This window comes from Euprymna scolopes, chromosome 12 (genome assembly GCF_053919585.1).
Source record: "Euprymna scolopes isolate OS-2025 chromosome 12, ASM5391958v1, whole genome shotgun sequence".
Taxonomy (NCBI): Eukaryota; Metazoa; Mollusca; class Cephalopoda; order Sepiida; family Sepiolidae; genus Euprymna; species Euprymna scolopes.
In genome coordinates this window covers 91,192,116-91,205,993 of record NC_136493.1, presented here as the reverse complement: position 1 = coordinate 91,205,993, position 13,878 = coordinate 91,192,116, and the positions used below count along the sequence as shown (strand labels likewise).

Genomic DNA, 13,878 nt, shown 5'->3' with positions numbered 1-13,878 from the left:
GAACAGAAATCTCATAAAGCAGGTGGAGATGAATCAGTCTGTCGTTTAATCTATATATAAAAGTGAAAATGTCTGTCTGTCTGTGTACACTTCCCTACCAAATAACTCTGTCAATTTTCGGTTTACAGACTCGAGATTTGCCATAAGGGGTATAGGGATTTGAGAAAATATTTTTAATCGGTTTTCGGACAGAAATTTGGCTGTTCAACAATTTGACCTTTGAGAACTCTACCAAACTCCTCCGCCAGTTTTGGGTTTAAACACTTTAAATTTTAGATATAGGTTACTTAGACATAGATCTAACTTTATAATTTGACTTGAGCCCAAAACAATTAATGTTAAGGGGTCATAATTGGGGTCGAAGTTTTAAAAAATTGACCTCTGTGGTCTCTACCAAATTACTTAGCCAATTTCTGGTCTAAACATTTGAAATTTTACATAAAGTGTATTCAGACATAGGGCAAGGTTTGTAAGCATTTTTCTTTTTTTGCTGAAAATTTGACTTCCAAGGGGTCAAAGTTAAAAAGATTTTACCTTTGCGGTCTTTAGCAAACTCCTCCGTCAATTTTGGGTCTAAACATTTGAAATTTTACATAAAGGGTATTCAGACATGCTGCAAGCTTTTTTAATCAGTTTTTGGGCGAAAATCTGGCTGGCAAGAGGTCGAAGTTTACAGAGTTGACCTTTGTAGATTACCAAACTCCTCCAATTTTGGGTCTAAACACTTGAAATTTTATGGGTCAAACATTTTAATTTAATTTTAGCCCAGAACAATAAATGTTAAGATGTCAAAATTGGGGTAAAAGTTTTAAAAAATTTCACCTCTGCGTCTCTACTAACTTTTCTATATGGTAGTTAAGGAAGCCTATTATATAGAAAGGCATTACCGTACATATTCACACTTTTTAACATATACATATAAAGTTATTAACAGTACATAGGGTCCAAGCAAAGCCGGGCGGAACTGCTAGTCAAGTAATAATCTCTTAATGTGTTTTCTGATTCATCTACTTTGGAGGGTTGCAATCATAAAAAAATATGCATGCACTATATTAGAGAATACCTTCTTCCTTTATTTCATTATGAAATTAGATTCTACCATAATGCATTTCGTTTCTTTTGTAAATACATCAGACATTTTATTCATTTGTTAAATTGTAAAACACCTCCCCTTCTAAAAAAAAAAAAAAAACTACAAAGGAATAATTCGATATTCCTCATTCGGAACTTTTACAAATATTTTTTGCATATCACGACTTAGCATTTTGGGTAAAAATGAATTTTTCCAAAGTTTTTCGGTTAATTTATTTCTGATTTCAGATTATTGAGATTTTTTCAGACTATTCTCCTCATCTTGGGCGTTATTTTCACAATGTTTCAGTCAATGTAAGCTCCGCCTTTCTTCAGGTGCATTTCGTCGAACTCGGAAATCTTTCTGATAAACTTGGGAATCTGCACAGAATTTTGAACAAACTGAAGGTCAGAAGTTACATCAGCTAAAATATTGTAAAAATAAAATGTAAGCTTAGAACAGCAGTTGGAAGAATCCAAATTATATGAATGACAAATTGTCAGCTAAAAAAAATTTCAGAAACATTAGAACTGGAATTGCAATTCCTGGTTTCCTCAATTTTTCCCGGCAACGATGGGAATGCTAGTAATCTGGATTATAACTCAGCATTTTTTGTTTGTTTATTGGATGGCTGTCTATAGTCTCCAAAACTACTTGATAGAATTACAATCTGAATACTCCTTGATATGCATGCATATTGGTGTGTGAATTGGAGAAGGGGATTGCTACTTCTATATAAATGAAACGGATGTATGCGTGTGTTTGTCTGTGTGTAAATATTTAACCACAAAATTCTTAAACTACTGGTCACATAACACTGAAATTAACAAGAAATAGTAATCATTAGGGCTGTGACAACAGAATATTCTTTTCATTCTTTTGACTCTCGGGTATATATCCGACACAGACACACTTAATCAACCAAGAACCACATCCGTCTATATAAAAACATATAAGATATTAACGGATATATATACTCAGGAGTCAAAACAATGAAAAGAATATGCTGTTGTCACAGCCCTAGTAATGATACACCAAGGATGGTTTATAACGAGTAAAATCTTTGTTTGGATGGATGAAGTCAACTAGTTGAGATGCAAAATGTTCATTTCAACTTGTCGACATTTCTATAAGTTTGCGCATCCGTAAACTAATCATAGCTAAAAGTGGTTTCATTTTATAACTTTCTTATCTATTTGAATACAGAATTGGCTCCATGATGATAAATACGAAATCTGCATGAATTAAAATATACTAGCATGGGTAACCGGCGTTGCCCAGGTGTTTGGATGTGTAAAAGAAAAAAGAAGTTTTGGTAGACAGGTAGGCTTAAACTCAAAGCCTTGACGCGAAGGTGGAAAAGAAAGTGATAAAAAACCTGACAATTTACCGCTTGGCCACAACGACAAAGGAAGTGAAAAACTAATTTAACGATTAAAAAGTTGACATGTGGAAAGTGAAAGAGTTCACGCAGGAGAAATGAAATCACACACTTAAGTTTCATCTTTCCGCCGTTGTGTGGGGAAATCAGCTCCCTCTGAGAGGGGAGCTCTGACAGTGTTTTAATGAATGGCAATTGTCTGATATGAAGGGTATTCCCCACAGTGATCAAAGCTGATTGCCTTCGACACCACAAAAGCCAGCGACTCTATTGTTTTTTCTGAATCAGTTTCACTTTTATAGAAAAAAGTCAAAGAAACACATGGAGACCAAAAAATACAGCGAAAATAGCGTGTAAAAGTTGCTCAAATAAAGGTAGACATGACCTCCTTTCATAAATCATAGATATTAGAATCTAGGGAGTATATAAAAAAATTCTAAGAAACGATGATCGCCCCCCCCCCAAGCCTTTGCTAGACATACACAAAAAACGCATACACTAACACACATTTTCGCTTTTATATTATAGATAGAGCTAGTTTAATAATAAACACTTATGCATGAAAAGCTATTTGAGTAAAATTCCAACAAATCTGGCATGAAGTTTTATTAGAAATGGTTGAAATTTTTTTTTTTGTTGTTGTTATTACTCGTTTACCACAGATACTGACCAATGGTTGATTTACTTCCATCCAAGATATTCGTCTCATTTTGAAAGGTGGTACGACCCTGACATCAATTGGCTTGTCGGTGACTTTTGAATGTTTATGGACCACGGCACAGGAAGACAAAGAGAGCGATTTCAAACCTGCAAGAAAGAAAAACAATCAGTTGAAAAAAAAATTAATTAAAACATTAAAGAATTCACAGAGTTTGCAATTTTAGAAGAAGAAAAAAATATTGCGTTCTTTCAAATCTCTACAAGCCGAAACTGGTTTCTCTTTCGCTCTGTCCACAGATGCAATCAAAAAAATCATGGGTATATTTATTTGCATCCTCTCTACAAAGTTAGATACAAGCTCAGGTACGGACGTGTTTTTGTGGAACAAACTGAATTCGAACCTGGCACACCCAGGTTTTTGGTCTGTATCATTAACTATTTAACCAATGTCTAGCTATGAGAGTAGCCAATAGTAAAGAAAGCTGAAATTAAGATGACCCTCTCCCACTGTGTGTGGAGAGGGAGAGAAGCACAAGAAGCAATAAATATATTGAGGATATTGCAAAGGCTGGTGGGCTCCCTTTACTATGCTAGAAAATTACTCACACCAAAGAGTATTCTATATCTTTACAAACCCACAATTGGTTCCTGCATGGAGTATTATTGCCACATCTCCACTGGTGCATTTACCATTAGTTTCTCACTCTAAGATAGGACAAAAAAAAATAAAATAATTTAATTTGGTGGAATATCTATCTATCATTATATAAAAGGAATTTTGTGTGTGTGTGTGAGAGATGGATTCCTAAACGGCAGGGCCGATTTTTTTTTTTTTAATTTCACACAATTGTACTTTATGTGCCTGGCAGTGTTCTTAGATAGGTTTTGTGTCGTAATATCTTTGATAAGTATCAAAAAAATCCGATGAAAGAAGGAAGAGGTGATTTTGACCAAAGATAACGCCTTATACAGCCTAACATCACAAGTACATTCGAGAAGTTTTATTACTGCACAAGCAGAGCAGAAAGGCCCAGCATATAAAATCAACAGTAGGTTCTTTGATATGACAGTGCCATATCTGAAATGAATGTTTCTGTTTAGAGCACAATTAAACCATAATACTTGACTTTTGCATTTTAAACTTTAATTCAAGCCATTATATATAAAAACATAATTTTATAAAATCAATAGTAGGTTCTCTACAGTGCAATGTAAACTGCAATGTATTGCGGACTAAATCACTGTGGGAAGGCATGTGAAGCTTCCTTCCAGTGCAGTGGGTCCCCAACTATAGCAGGCAATTAATTGGTTTGATTGAAAAATGGGTGATTTCATCGATTTAAATGACAATAAAGTATGGGAGGGTTAAGCATCGATTGATCCTCATTCAATCCCGGGCAATGTCGGGTGTCCCTGTTAGTCAATAATAGAAGGAGAACATTCTTTAATGAATTGCACTCGGTTCAAAACATAAATAAAAAGTTTCCAAGTCTAGAAAGTTCTCCCCCTCACTGGATGAGGACAGTAAAGATGAAGTGTATTATCAGAACAGATACTATACTTTGCTCTTAGCCAGAAAAAAAACTCCGATCAGTTTCAAGTAAGAAAGTAAATATTACGAGAAATATATGAGTGTGCATTTGGTGGGTAGGAGACATAAAATATCAGGTTTTGATGAAACAAAAGTCATCTACCCACTTCATGAAACTTTTGAAATCTTCACAGCAAAATTAACATTTTTAGTTTTCAGAGTTTTACTTTCTTTTAGAAACTGAAAAAAAAATTAAATTAAATGGTAATATTCTGTTGAGGAAACTAAGCAGACACAGGAGTCATCATTCATTCCAGGGCAAAGCTGGGTTCCCGTATCGAGGAACTGGGGAGTCTGGTTATCTCCATTATGTAAAACATTGTCATTTCATTTTGCTGCGGTAACCATTAATTGTCTGGTTTATATTTGGATTTGGTCTGTTAACTGAAAAATATCTATTGAATGGAAACTAGATGCATTCATGGAAGCGGAAACAAAATTGGCAGCCAATCAATAAATTTCCGATTGAAGTCGGTTGTCAACTTGACCTTTGCATAATCAAACTAAAAATCTGCTTTTCTTCAATAAAAAAAAAAAATTAAAAAAAATGGTCAAAGATTGGGAAGAATATTCTTCAAAACGTTCTTTTTTTTTTTTAGGACTTTTATGCGACACAAAACAAAGCTTTTGAACATGAAGGATTACAGTGAAGATGGTCGACCCTGTAATGATGTCTAACCACAAAGCCATCATCTGGTTGTATAGTACTTTAATGGGCAACAGGAATGTTGCCTGGTGAGAGAAGAGGTCAACGATTCTTGCTTTCTTTGACACTAATTTTAGGGTATAGATGTGGAGAGCAAAATTGATATGACAGAAAAGAAAAAAAGATTCAGAGATGGGGAGGGGGAGAAAAGGAGAGACACAGAGAGAAAGCCCTGAACTTTATATTACAATTATTATTATATTTTTGTTTTTAGAATAAAAACTAAAACTAAAATATCTTTGGTATTCATGGATTTTTCTGAATTATTGAGATGAGGATTATTTATTTGTATTATTTGGATTCATAGGACTACCGTTCTCATCTTGAGTTATTTTCATAATATTTTGGTCGATGTAACCTCCGACCTTCTTCAAGTGTATCCTGTCGAACTCAGGAATTTGGATGGAATTTTGAGCAAAACCCTTTATTTATTGGTCGCCTACACTGAGAATTGAACCTTCAACCTCCAGGAGGATATCACTTTTTACAATTGATTTTTCCAAGTATTCTAACCATTGCACCACTGGTCCTTGAATTATATCATAGATTACCACTTCAGACAGCAATGGGACCAAACTGGCTCCAGAAAAAGAAATAAAAACTTGCAAGGAGTGGTTTCAATATATTAATTAACTATGAGAGGCTTCATATAGACTTTTAGCACTTAGGTGCTATAACTAATTAGAACATTTCAAAGTGAACGTTTAAGCATTTTCTTTATTTGTTTATAATTTACCAATGAAAGAATTAAGGTAGAACCAGAAAGTCAATGTTAAATCTCAAAATGGAATTCCTGCTCCGGTGTCCCTTATTATAAAAAAACAATCTTCAAATGAATGAATAAATGTGTGTGCTTTTTTTTTATTGTCAAGAAAAAAATAAGAATCGCTTTTGGAATAGAGGAGGGGGGATGAAGCTGAAATATTCCAGATTTCATAACCCCAAAAGTTCTGATTATACACACGCACATATACACACTAACACTTATGCTAGCAGGGATGGCTCAGTGGTAAACCAAAGGGCTTCAGTCTCTGGAGTCCTGGTTGTGAATATTGCCGAGTTCAACCACGCTGAAGAGTCCTTGGATGATGAAACACATGTCCATGACAAATCATATTTTAATTGCATATATAGCCTATGCCACCCATTTTTATGTATAGATTCTCTTTTCCAAATTTCAGTAGAATAAGTCCAGTTTTGGGTTTGTGAAAAATTTGTGATTTTATTCCATTCTAGATTGTTAAAGAGGAAATTCAGTTTATAAATGAAATTAAATATATTTGCCAGCCAACTTTAGATGAGGAGAGTTTAGATCGAGTATGACACGTGAAAAAAAAAAAAAAAAAAAAAAAAAAAAAGATTAGGTTGTTATTTTGGGATGACAAAATGGTGTGGGAAAATGCTTCAATTGCTTCATTACAATTCGCAAGAGGAGAGATGGGATAGAGGTCCTAAGGATTTTATCTTTCTAAATTAGTACAAGTGTCTATGTTTGACAAAAGGTCACTTAACTCGCGACTATAGCCCCTTACATTGCAATATGCCTTCTTTGGGACGAAAAGTAGTTTAAAGAAAAAAAAAGAAAAAGAAAATAGGGCTGATTCAGTAAAAATGTAATGCTGTAATTTGTTTAAGTGAGAGTTTTTACAGCCAATCTTAGCCAGATTAGGTATATTTACCACAATAGATAAAATAAGAATCGCTAGAGGCAACAAAATGTATTGAAGATATTTGTTCACATTACATTTAAATTTAAGCAGTTTGAGTGGAGAAGCTATTAGAGTAGAACTAAATTATAAAAAACATACAAACTGAGCAATTTTGATTATAGGGTTTATAGGCTGTAAAGGAAAAAAAAAAAACGTGGACAAGTTTCACACAAAAGCAACTAAGATACAGATAACAATTGGTAATATCAAAATAAACTAAGTGATTATATATATAAAAAAAAAAGCTCATTCAACAAAAATATGATGCAATTTTACATATCAAGTGGCAATATGTATTGTTTGGGATGAAGAGGTGTAAAAAATAAAAAGCTGATTCAGCAAAAATATGATGCAATTTTATGTATCAAGTGACAATATGCCGTGTTTGGGATGAGAAAAAGTAAAAGAAATAAAAAGAATGATTCAGCAAAAGTTTGATGCAATTTTACGTATCAAGTGGTAATATGCTGGGTTTCGAATGAAAAGTGAAAAAAAAAAAAAAAAAAGATATAAAAAGAATGATTCAGCAAAAATATGATGCAATTTTACGTATCAAGTGGCAATATGCTGGGTTTCGGATGAAAAGTAAAAAAAAAAAAAAAAGATATAAAAAGAATGATTCAGCAAAAATATGATGCAATTTTACGTATCAAGTGGCAATATGCTGGGTTTCGGATGAAAAGGGGTAGAAAAAATTAAAAAAAGCTGATTCAGCAAAGATATGATAATGTAATTTGTTAAGGTGAGAGCCATCAAGGCTAATCTTGGACAGATTGGGTATTTTTGCCGCAATCGGCAGAATAAGAATCGGGAGAAGCAACAACAAAAAGTACTGAAAAGCAAAGTATTGATTTTTTGAAATGTCTCAAATACCGCATGATCTCCGAGAGGCCGGCTATTTAGAGAGGCAAGTGAAGAGGTTCTTCACTTCTAGATTGATTCATTCTTACCAAAAAGCCAACAGCTGTTGTGAGATTAGTTTAGACTTCTTATCGATCAATAACACATCACAGTAAACAGGTTTTCTCGTCTTCCAATTTAGACGATTTTTTTTTTTTTTGAAAAAAAAACGTTTTATGAATATAATTAGAGTAGAAACAAACGTTTTATGAATATAATTAGAACATTTTATTGGATAAAATTAACTTTTTTTTTAAGAATGTGCACCTTTGATCATATAGATATGTAGGAAAAATAAAAAATAAAAAAAAAACAATGGCAATTAAGCTAGAGAGACGTCCACGTTTTATTCCCATAGGGAATCATCAGGCTAAATGCATGGTATTCATTTTCATATCCTGCTACTTAGCTCTACTCACATATTGAGGACTGCTGAAGTAAATACTGAATATCTATGCACAAGGATCTATGGATAAATTCATCTTAAGTTGACCTTTGACAACTAAATATTTTTTTGTTTACTAGCCAAATCCACGTGAATTTTGGAATATGACATCTTCATTCCATGACGAGTACATACATCATAAAGATTTTTCTGTATTTTTTAAATAAGTGTAATTCTAAATATACAACAAATTTTATGTCGAAATTGGAAGTTATAAACATTTATATTTCTTCAGACGTTTTTTTTTTAACAACTTTCATTAAAAAAAAAAGTATATTGTTCTATTAACCCTTTTATTGTTTAAATAATTTGACTTTGCTCGATTTATTAAAAAAAAAAAAAATTGAAAGAAAATTTTTCACTCAGTAATGAGCTTTGGAAGATTGTCAGTGAAAAAAAAAAAAAAAAAACAATTGCCAAAAGATAAGCATTTTATTATTTCTAGTAGCAACTTGGAAAAATCAATCGCAAATCTGACTGTTTCACTCGCAATGTAGAGCCCTGATATTTCTTTATAATATTATAAGTGCCTACATGAAACAATAACACATATATCATTGGAATCTATTTCCGATAGTGTATCATGTTCTTTTTTATTGATATTAAAATTTGCATGTGCAATTGGGGTGGGAATTAAAAATAAAAACACAAAGTCAAAAATGATATTTGTACAAAATTCAAATCTGTGCTTCAGAAGGGGAACGACGTAACATGAATGTCATCTAAGACCATTTGATTAATGAGCTGATGTTTATTCTCAGCCCCATGGGCTAAATTATTTGTTCATATGATGATATTACCAACGTAAACTATAGCACTAACAACAAAAAACTAGTGGTGTAACATTTGTATATATACATCTATATATATATATATATAAAAGGCAAAATGACCGCGTGCGTTTTTGTATGTCTAAGAAAGGTTTTTTTCAGGGAGGAGGAGGGGGGTCTCAAGAGGGTTGCTATTTTTTACAACTTTTTATATGCTCCCTAGATCATAATATCTACGATTTGTGAACGGACGTCGTATCTACATTTATTTACATCGACTTTTAAAAAATTCTCTCCGTTCCGTCCTTTTGCATATTTGTTCATCTTTTTTGTATAAATAAAGCAAACCTAATCGAAGTGAAGACACAGCGCCTGGCCTTCCATGCGGAGACGTTTTGAAAGCAATTAGCTTTGATCAATGTAGGGGAATACCCTTCATATCAGACAATTGCTATTCATTTGGACGCTGCTAGAATTCCGCCTTTTTCGGAGGAACGACCTCGTGGGGAAGAAAATAAATATCACGAGAGAAAGTGAAAGCTTGATTGGCCTCAGGCCAGGTTTAAAAGCCACTTTCATTTCTGCGCCGACGCCTATGATTCTCAACTGAATTATCATTGATTTGACAACATTTTGATTGACATTGCTAAATTTGAACACATTCCACTTTCTGTGGCGTCATAGCGTAGTTGTAATATATCGGATTTTTTTCACTTTCTTTTCTGCCTTTTTTCATGGGTTCGAATGTGCATGCCTACTAACACTTTTTCTCCCCAAACACACACCTACAAACACCCGGGCAATGCCAGGCACCCACGCTAGCAAATGCTGGCAGACCCTTAAATCAAACCTTCGCCACTTCTGGTTTGGCGATGGATGCAACGGCAAAGACGTCACTTTTTTTTTTCACATTCTTTTCTTCCTTTGCGGTATGGGTTCGAACCTGCCTGCCTACTACCACTTGTCTGTTTAAATGTATGTACGTATGTCTGCCTAAAATTTTAGACAGAGGCGACTGATTTTCATGAGATCAGTATTGTTTAGAAGCTCGACCCTTCAGATGACAAATATCGAAAAAATGGCTAAAAACATTAATTCCTTCACCCTCAACTGGACACTTTTCTACAAAGAGGAGTCGCTTTTTTTTGCCGATATTTTCGAACGTCATCCCCTCTTTTTGATGACTAGTCTTAATTTAAACTTTTGACACTTCCGGTTTGGTGATAGACACAACGGCAAAAACGTCACTTTTTTTTTCACGTTTTTTTCTACCTTTGTGGTATGGGTTCGCATCTGTCTGCCTACTACCATTTTTTTTTCTTTTTTTTTTTTTTTGCTCAACACTCACCCGGGCAATGTCGGGCACCCAGGCTAATATATATATATATATATATATATATATATATATATATATATATATATATATATATATATATACTAGCAGAAGTACCGGTATGAAAAGAGAGTATGGGTGTAAATAAATAGCTTCAAACTTTTGGGATATCAAAAGCCAAAACTATCTCATCATCAAATGAATATGAGAGAGTAGCAGGAATTTTTATTGACACGAAAAACATAACACTAATTAGGATTCCCCATTATAAGCAACCCCACCTCTGTTGGTATGAGTGAGCCAATGTAACCCATAAACATCTCCTCCTTTCCATGGTGGGTTATCATGGCAAGTTCAGTAGCTCTACATCAAATGGTGTGAGCGTGCATAAGGTTCCCATTTGTAAGTGACCCCCCTGGGACCCCCACCACATTGGTGCGGGTGGGTGGTGTAACCCATCAACCCCACCCTATGGTGGGTTATCCTGCCATATTTGGTAACTCTACAAGTGTAAATCAAACGGTGTGTATGCACAGGGCTTCCAGTTATTCGCAAACTCACCCCTGGGGCCCCAGTCCTCTTGGTGGGGGTGAGCAGTGTAACTTGTCAAAATCTTCCCCTCCCCATGGTAGGTTATCCTGCCAAATTTGGTAGCTCTACATAAAACGGTGTGAGTGTGCATAGGGTTTTCCTCCCTGGGGCCTCACTCCCTATTGGTAGAGGAGGGGGGGGGGGGACTTTATCATACCTATTTTTGCTCCTTGATACCTCTTCTGTCATTGTATGTGGTTAGTTAAGTATAATAGGAGCCTATTCATGTACAGACAGACATACAGACGTTGAGCTTTATGATGTAGATATAAAATGAATTCTTCCATTGATTTCCATGTATATACTTCACACAACAACTAAATTGCCTGACACACAGATGATTAGTATGTGGTAGTAAAGGCTTTGTGTACAATTCTGTACTACACTTTTGGAACGACTGCTACAGACGGTTCGGGTTTCTTCAGATGCTGCACTTCCATTTCTTGTTCTCTGTCAGTGGAGGAGAAATCCTTCACGACTGAGACAATTTTTATTTTTGTTCCTTTTCTCCACATTAAAAAACGACCCTGGTGTCTAACTCTGTCCCGTGGGGAGGCATTGTAAATAGGGACTGCTACAGACGGTTCAAATGTTTGCCATGGACAGAGCAGACAGTAATCCACAGGATTTTACATCAAAATTTTCCTTTTAGACGCACGTCTTAATGAAGACTGAGGCGTGTCCCCAGATACAAACCTGGAAATTTCTATATTCTGGCTCAGTAAATATGATGCCTAGTATTTCCAAATGATCACCCATCTGGTACTGGCCAGGCTCATCATTGCTTAACTTCGGAGATCTAACAAGAACTGATGTGTCAACATGATTATATATATTATTTTTTTATTTATTTATATTTTTTTATTATTACATGTATCAAATGATATGTTTCAGTACAGGATGGAACGATAAAATTGTCGCCCTAGAAAAGACGACATGATTCCATTTCTGTTTGATAAAAACCGGTTTTCTTTTTTTTTTGTCACAGACCATCTACTAGTTGGCCAGTTGTGTATAAATCCCAAGAGCAATCCTTCTATATCATGTCTGAAAATGACACAATGTTCAACAAATGAGATCGGAGATGCACCGCTGTACAACTCATGCTCTTTACCAATCCAAGTTATGACAACAGGACCATTGCCAGCACCACCAAAATGCAAATCCAGGCAGTTCAACACTTGAGGGCATAGCTCAACAAAGTTTCCGACCACGGTTATGGTCTTTGGTGTGGTTTCAAGTGAGGGTCACATCATGCCACCTCACATCTTTGAAGTCAGCTTGAAAATCAACACCAAAATGTACCTGGATGTGCTGAAGAGTGTGGTGATCGCCTGGTGCAATCAGGTGGCTGCTGGCAGATCCTGTGTGTTGCAGCAAGACTTGGTACTGGCCCACAAGTCCAAAGAGATCCAAGCTTGGCTTCAGAAGAAATGCTACAACATTGTACCCTTCTCTTACTACCCCCCCCACCTTCCTTATTCCTTGACTTGAACATGCTGAACTACTTCATTTGGTCATACATCAAGAACATCAACATGACCTCTCACAACACCAAAGCCAGCCTGATTGCCGCCACCCACCAAGCACCTGCTGACACTTGTGGAAAAGGGATGCTCCCAGTTCCAAACCCATATCAAGGCAGTGTTTGAGGCTGAAGGCAGCTACATTGAATAGATGTCAGCCTTACTACATAATCAAGTTACTTGAATTGATTTTTTTCAATAAAAGTTTTAAAATAAAGCTGTAGTGTTGCTTTCTTTCGGGTGATAAATTTACTGTTCCACCCTGTATTTACTTAGACAGTGCTCGATACATAAGAAAAGCTAAGTGGTAAGTTTTGAAAATATGTACGGCAATCAAGCTACACAGAATTTTCTAGCTGTACTTTGCTGGCATATAGTGAAGTCACTTAAGAATACAATTTTTATTTATTTGCTATTGTTTTAAACTTACACAAAAACAGATATAAAATTTTAGTTGCAAGGGAGATAATCACTTTTATATTCTGTAAAGAAAAAAAAAAAAAGGTGACTAAATGTGACATAGCTACTGCACTATGTTAGTCAGCTTAGAAACTGTAACAAAAAAACGGTGGTAAGGACCAAAGAAAATTTGAGACGTTTTTACCTAATAGTTTAGAAATCATGTACTACCGGATAGATGAAATTAACCACGACAGGTGAGGCACTTTTTAGCTTTCCTATTTTTTTTTTTTTTTTCTTGCATTGTTCTTTTACAAATTGTTTTTCTCAAACCTTGCACACAGTTGGAACATAAGCAGCTACAGAACGAAGAGCTTTTTGTGGGTATTGTTGAACAAAAGCAGATAAAAAAGGAAAATATAATTAAGTAGAAAAAAGGACCTCCAAAAATATCTTGGGATCTCTTAAAGTTGCAAAGGCGGCTTTCAGCCAGCCAGGAGAAACAGATCAGGCACTACTAGTACAGTATAGGAAATGATCGAGTTATTTAGGGGTCATGGTAATATTAGCCAGTGTTTGTTTGACCCACAAGGCCTTTTTAAACAAAGGGAAGGAAATCCATTGGCTTGTAGAAATGAACAGATAATGAAAAGGTAAGAAAATCACAGATTGATTAGTTGGAAACTGGAACGGGTACTACTTAACTATAAAGTGATCCGAGAATGCAAATCGATGCAATTGGTCTGATGATTTACACTGGCCAAAGTATTAAATCTTTAAATGTTAAGAAATTTT

The 13,878-nt window shown here is 35.0% G+C and overlaps 1 protein-coding gene across 1 annotated transcript in view; it reads right to left on the bottom strand.

The window, feature by feature from the left end:
• Nucleotides 1-13,878, bottom strand: part of LOC145291419 (F-box/LRR-repeat protein 18-like) — a 157,510-nt gene that overhangs the window by 19,169 nt on the left and 124,463 nt on the right. Inside the window, exon 4 of the mRNA XM_080137245.1 lies at nt 3,124-3,260. Coding sequence (XP_079993371.1) covers nt 3,124-3,260 — 137 coding nt within the window. The remainder of the gene's footprint in view (nt 1-3,123; nt 3,261-13,878) is intronic.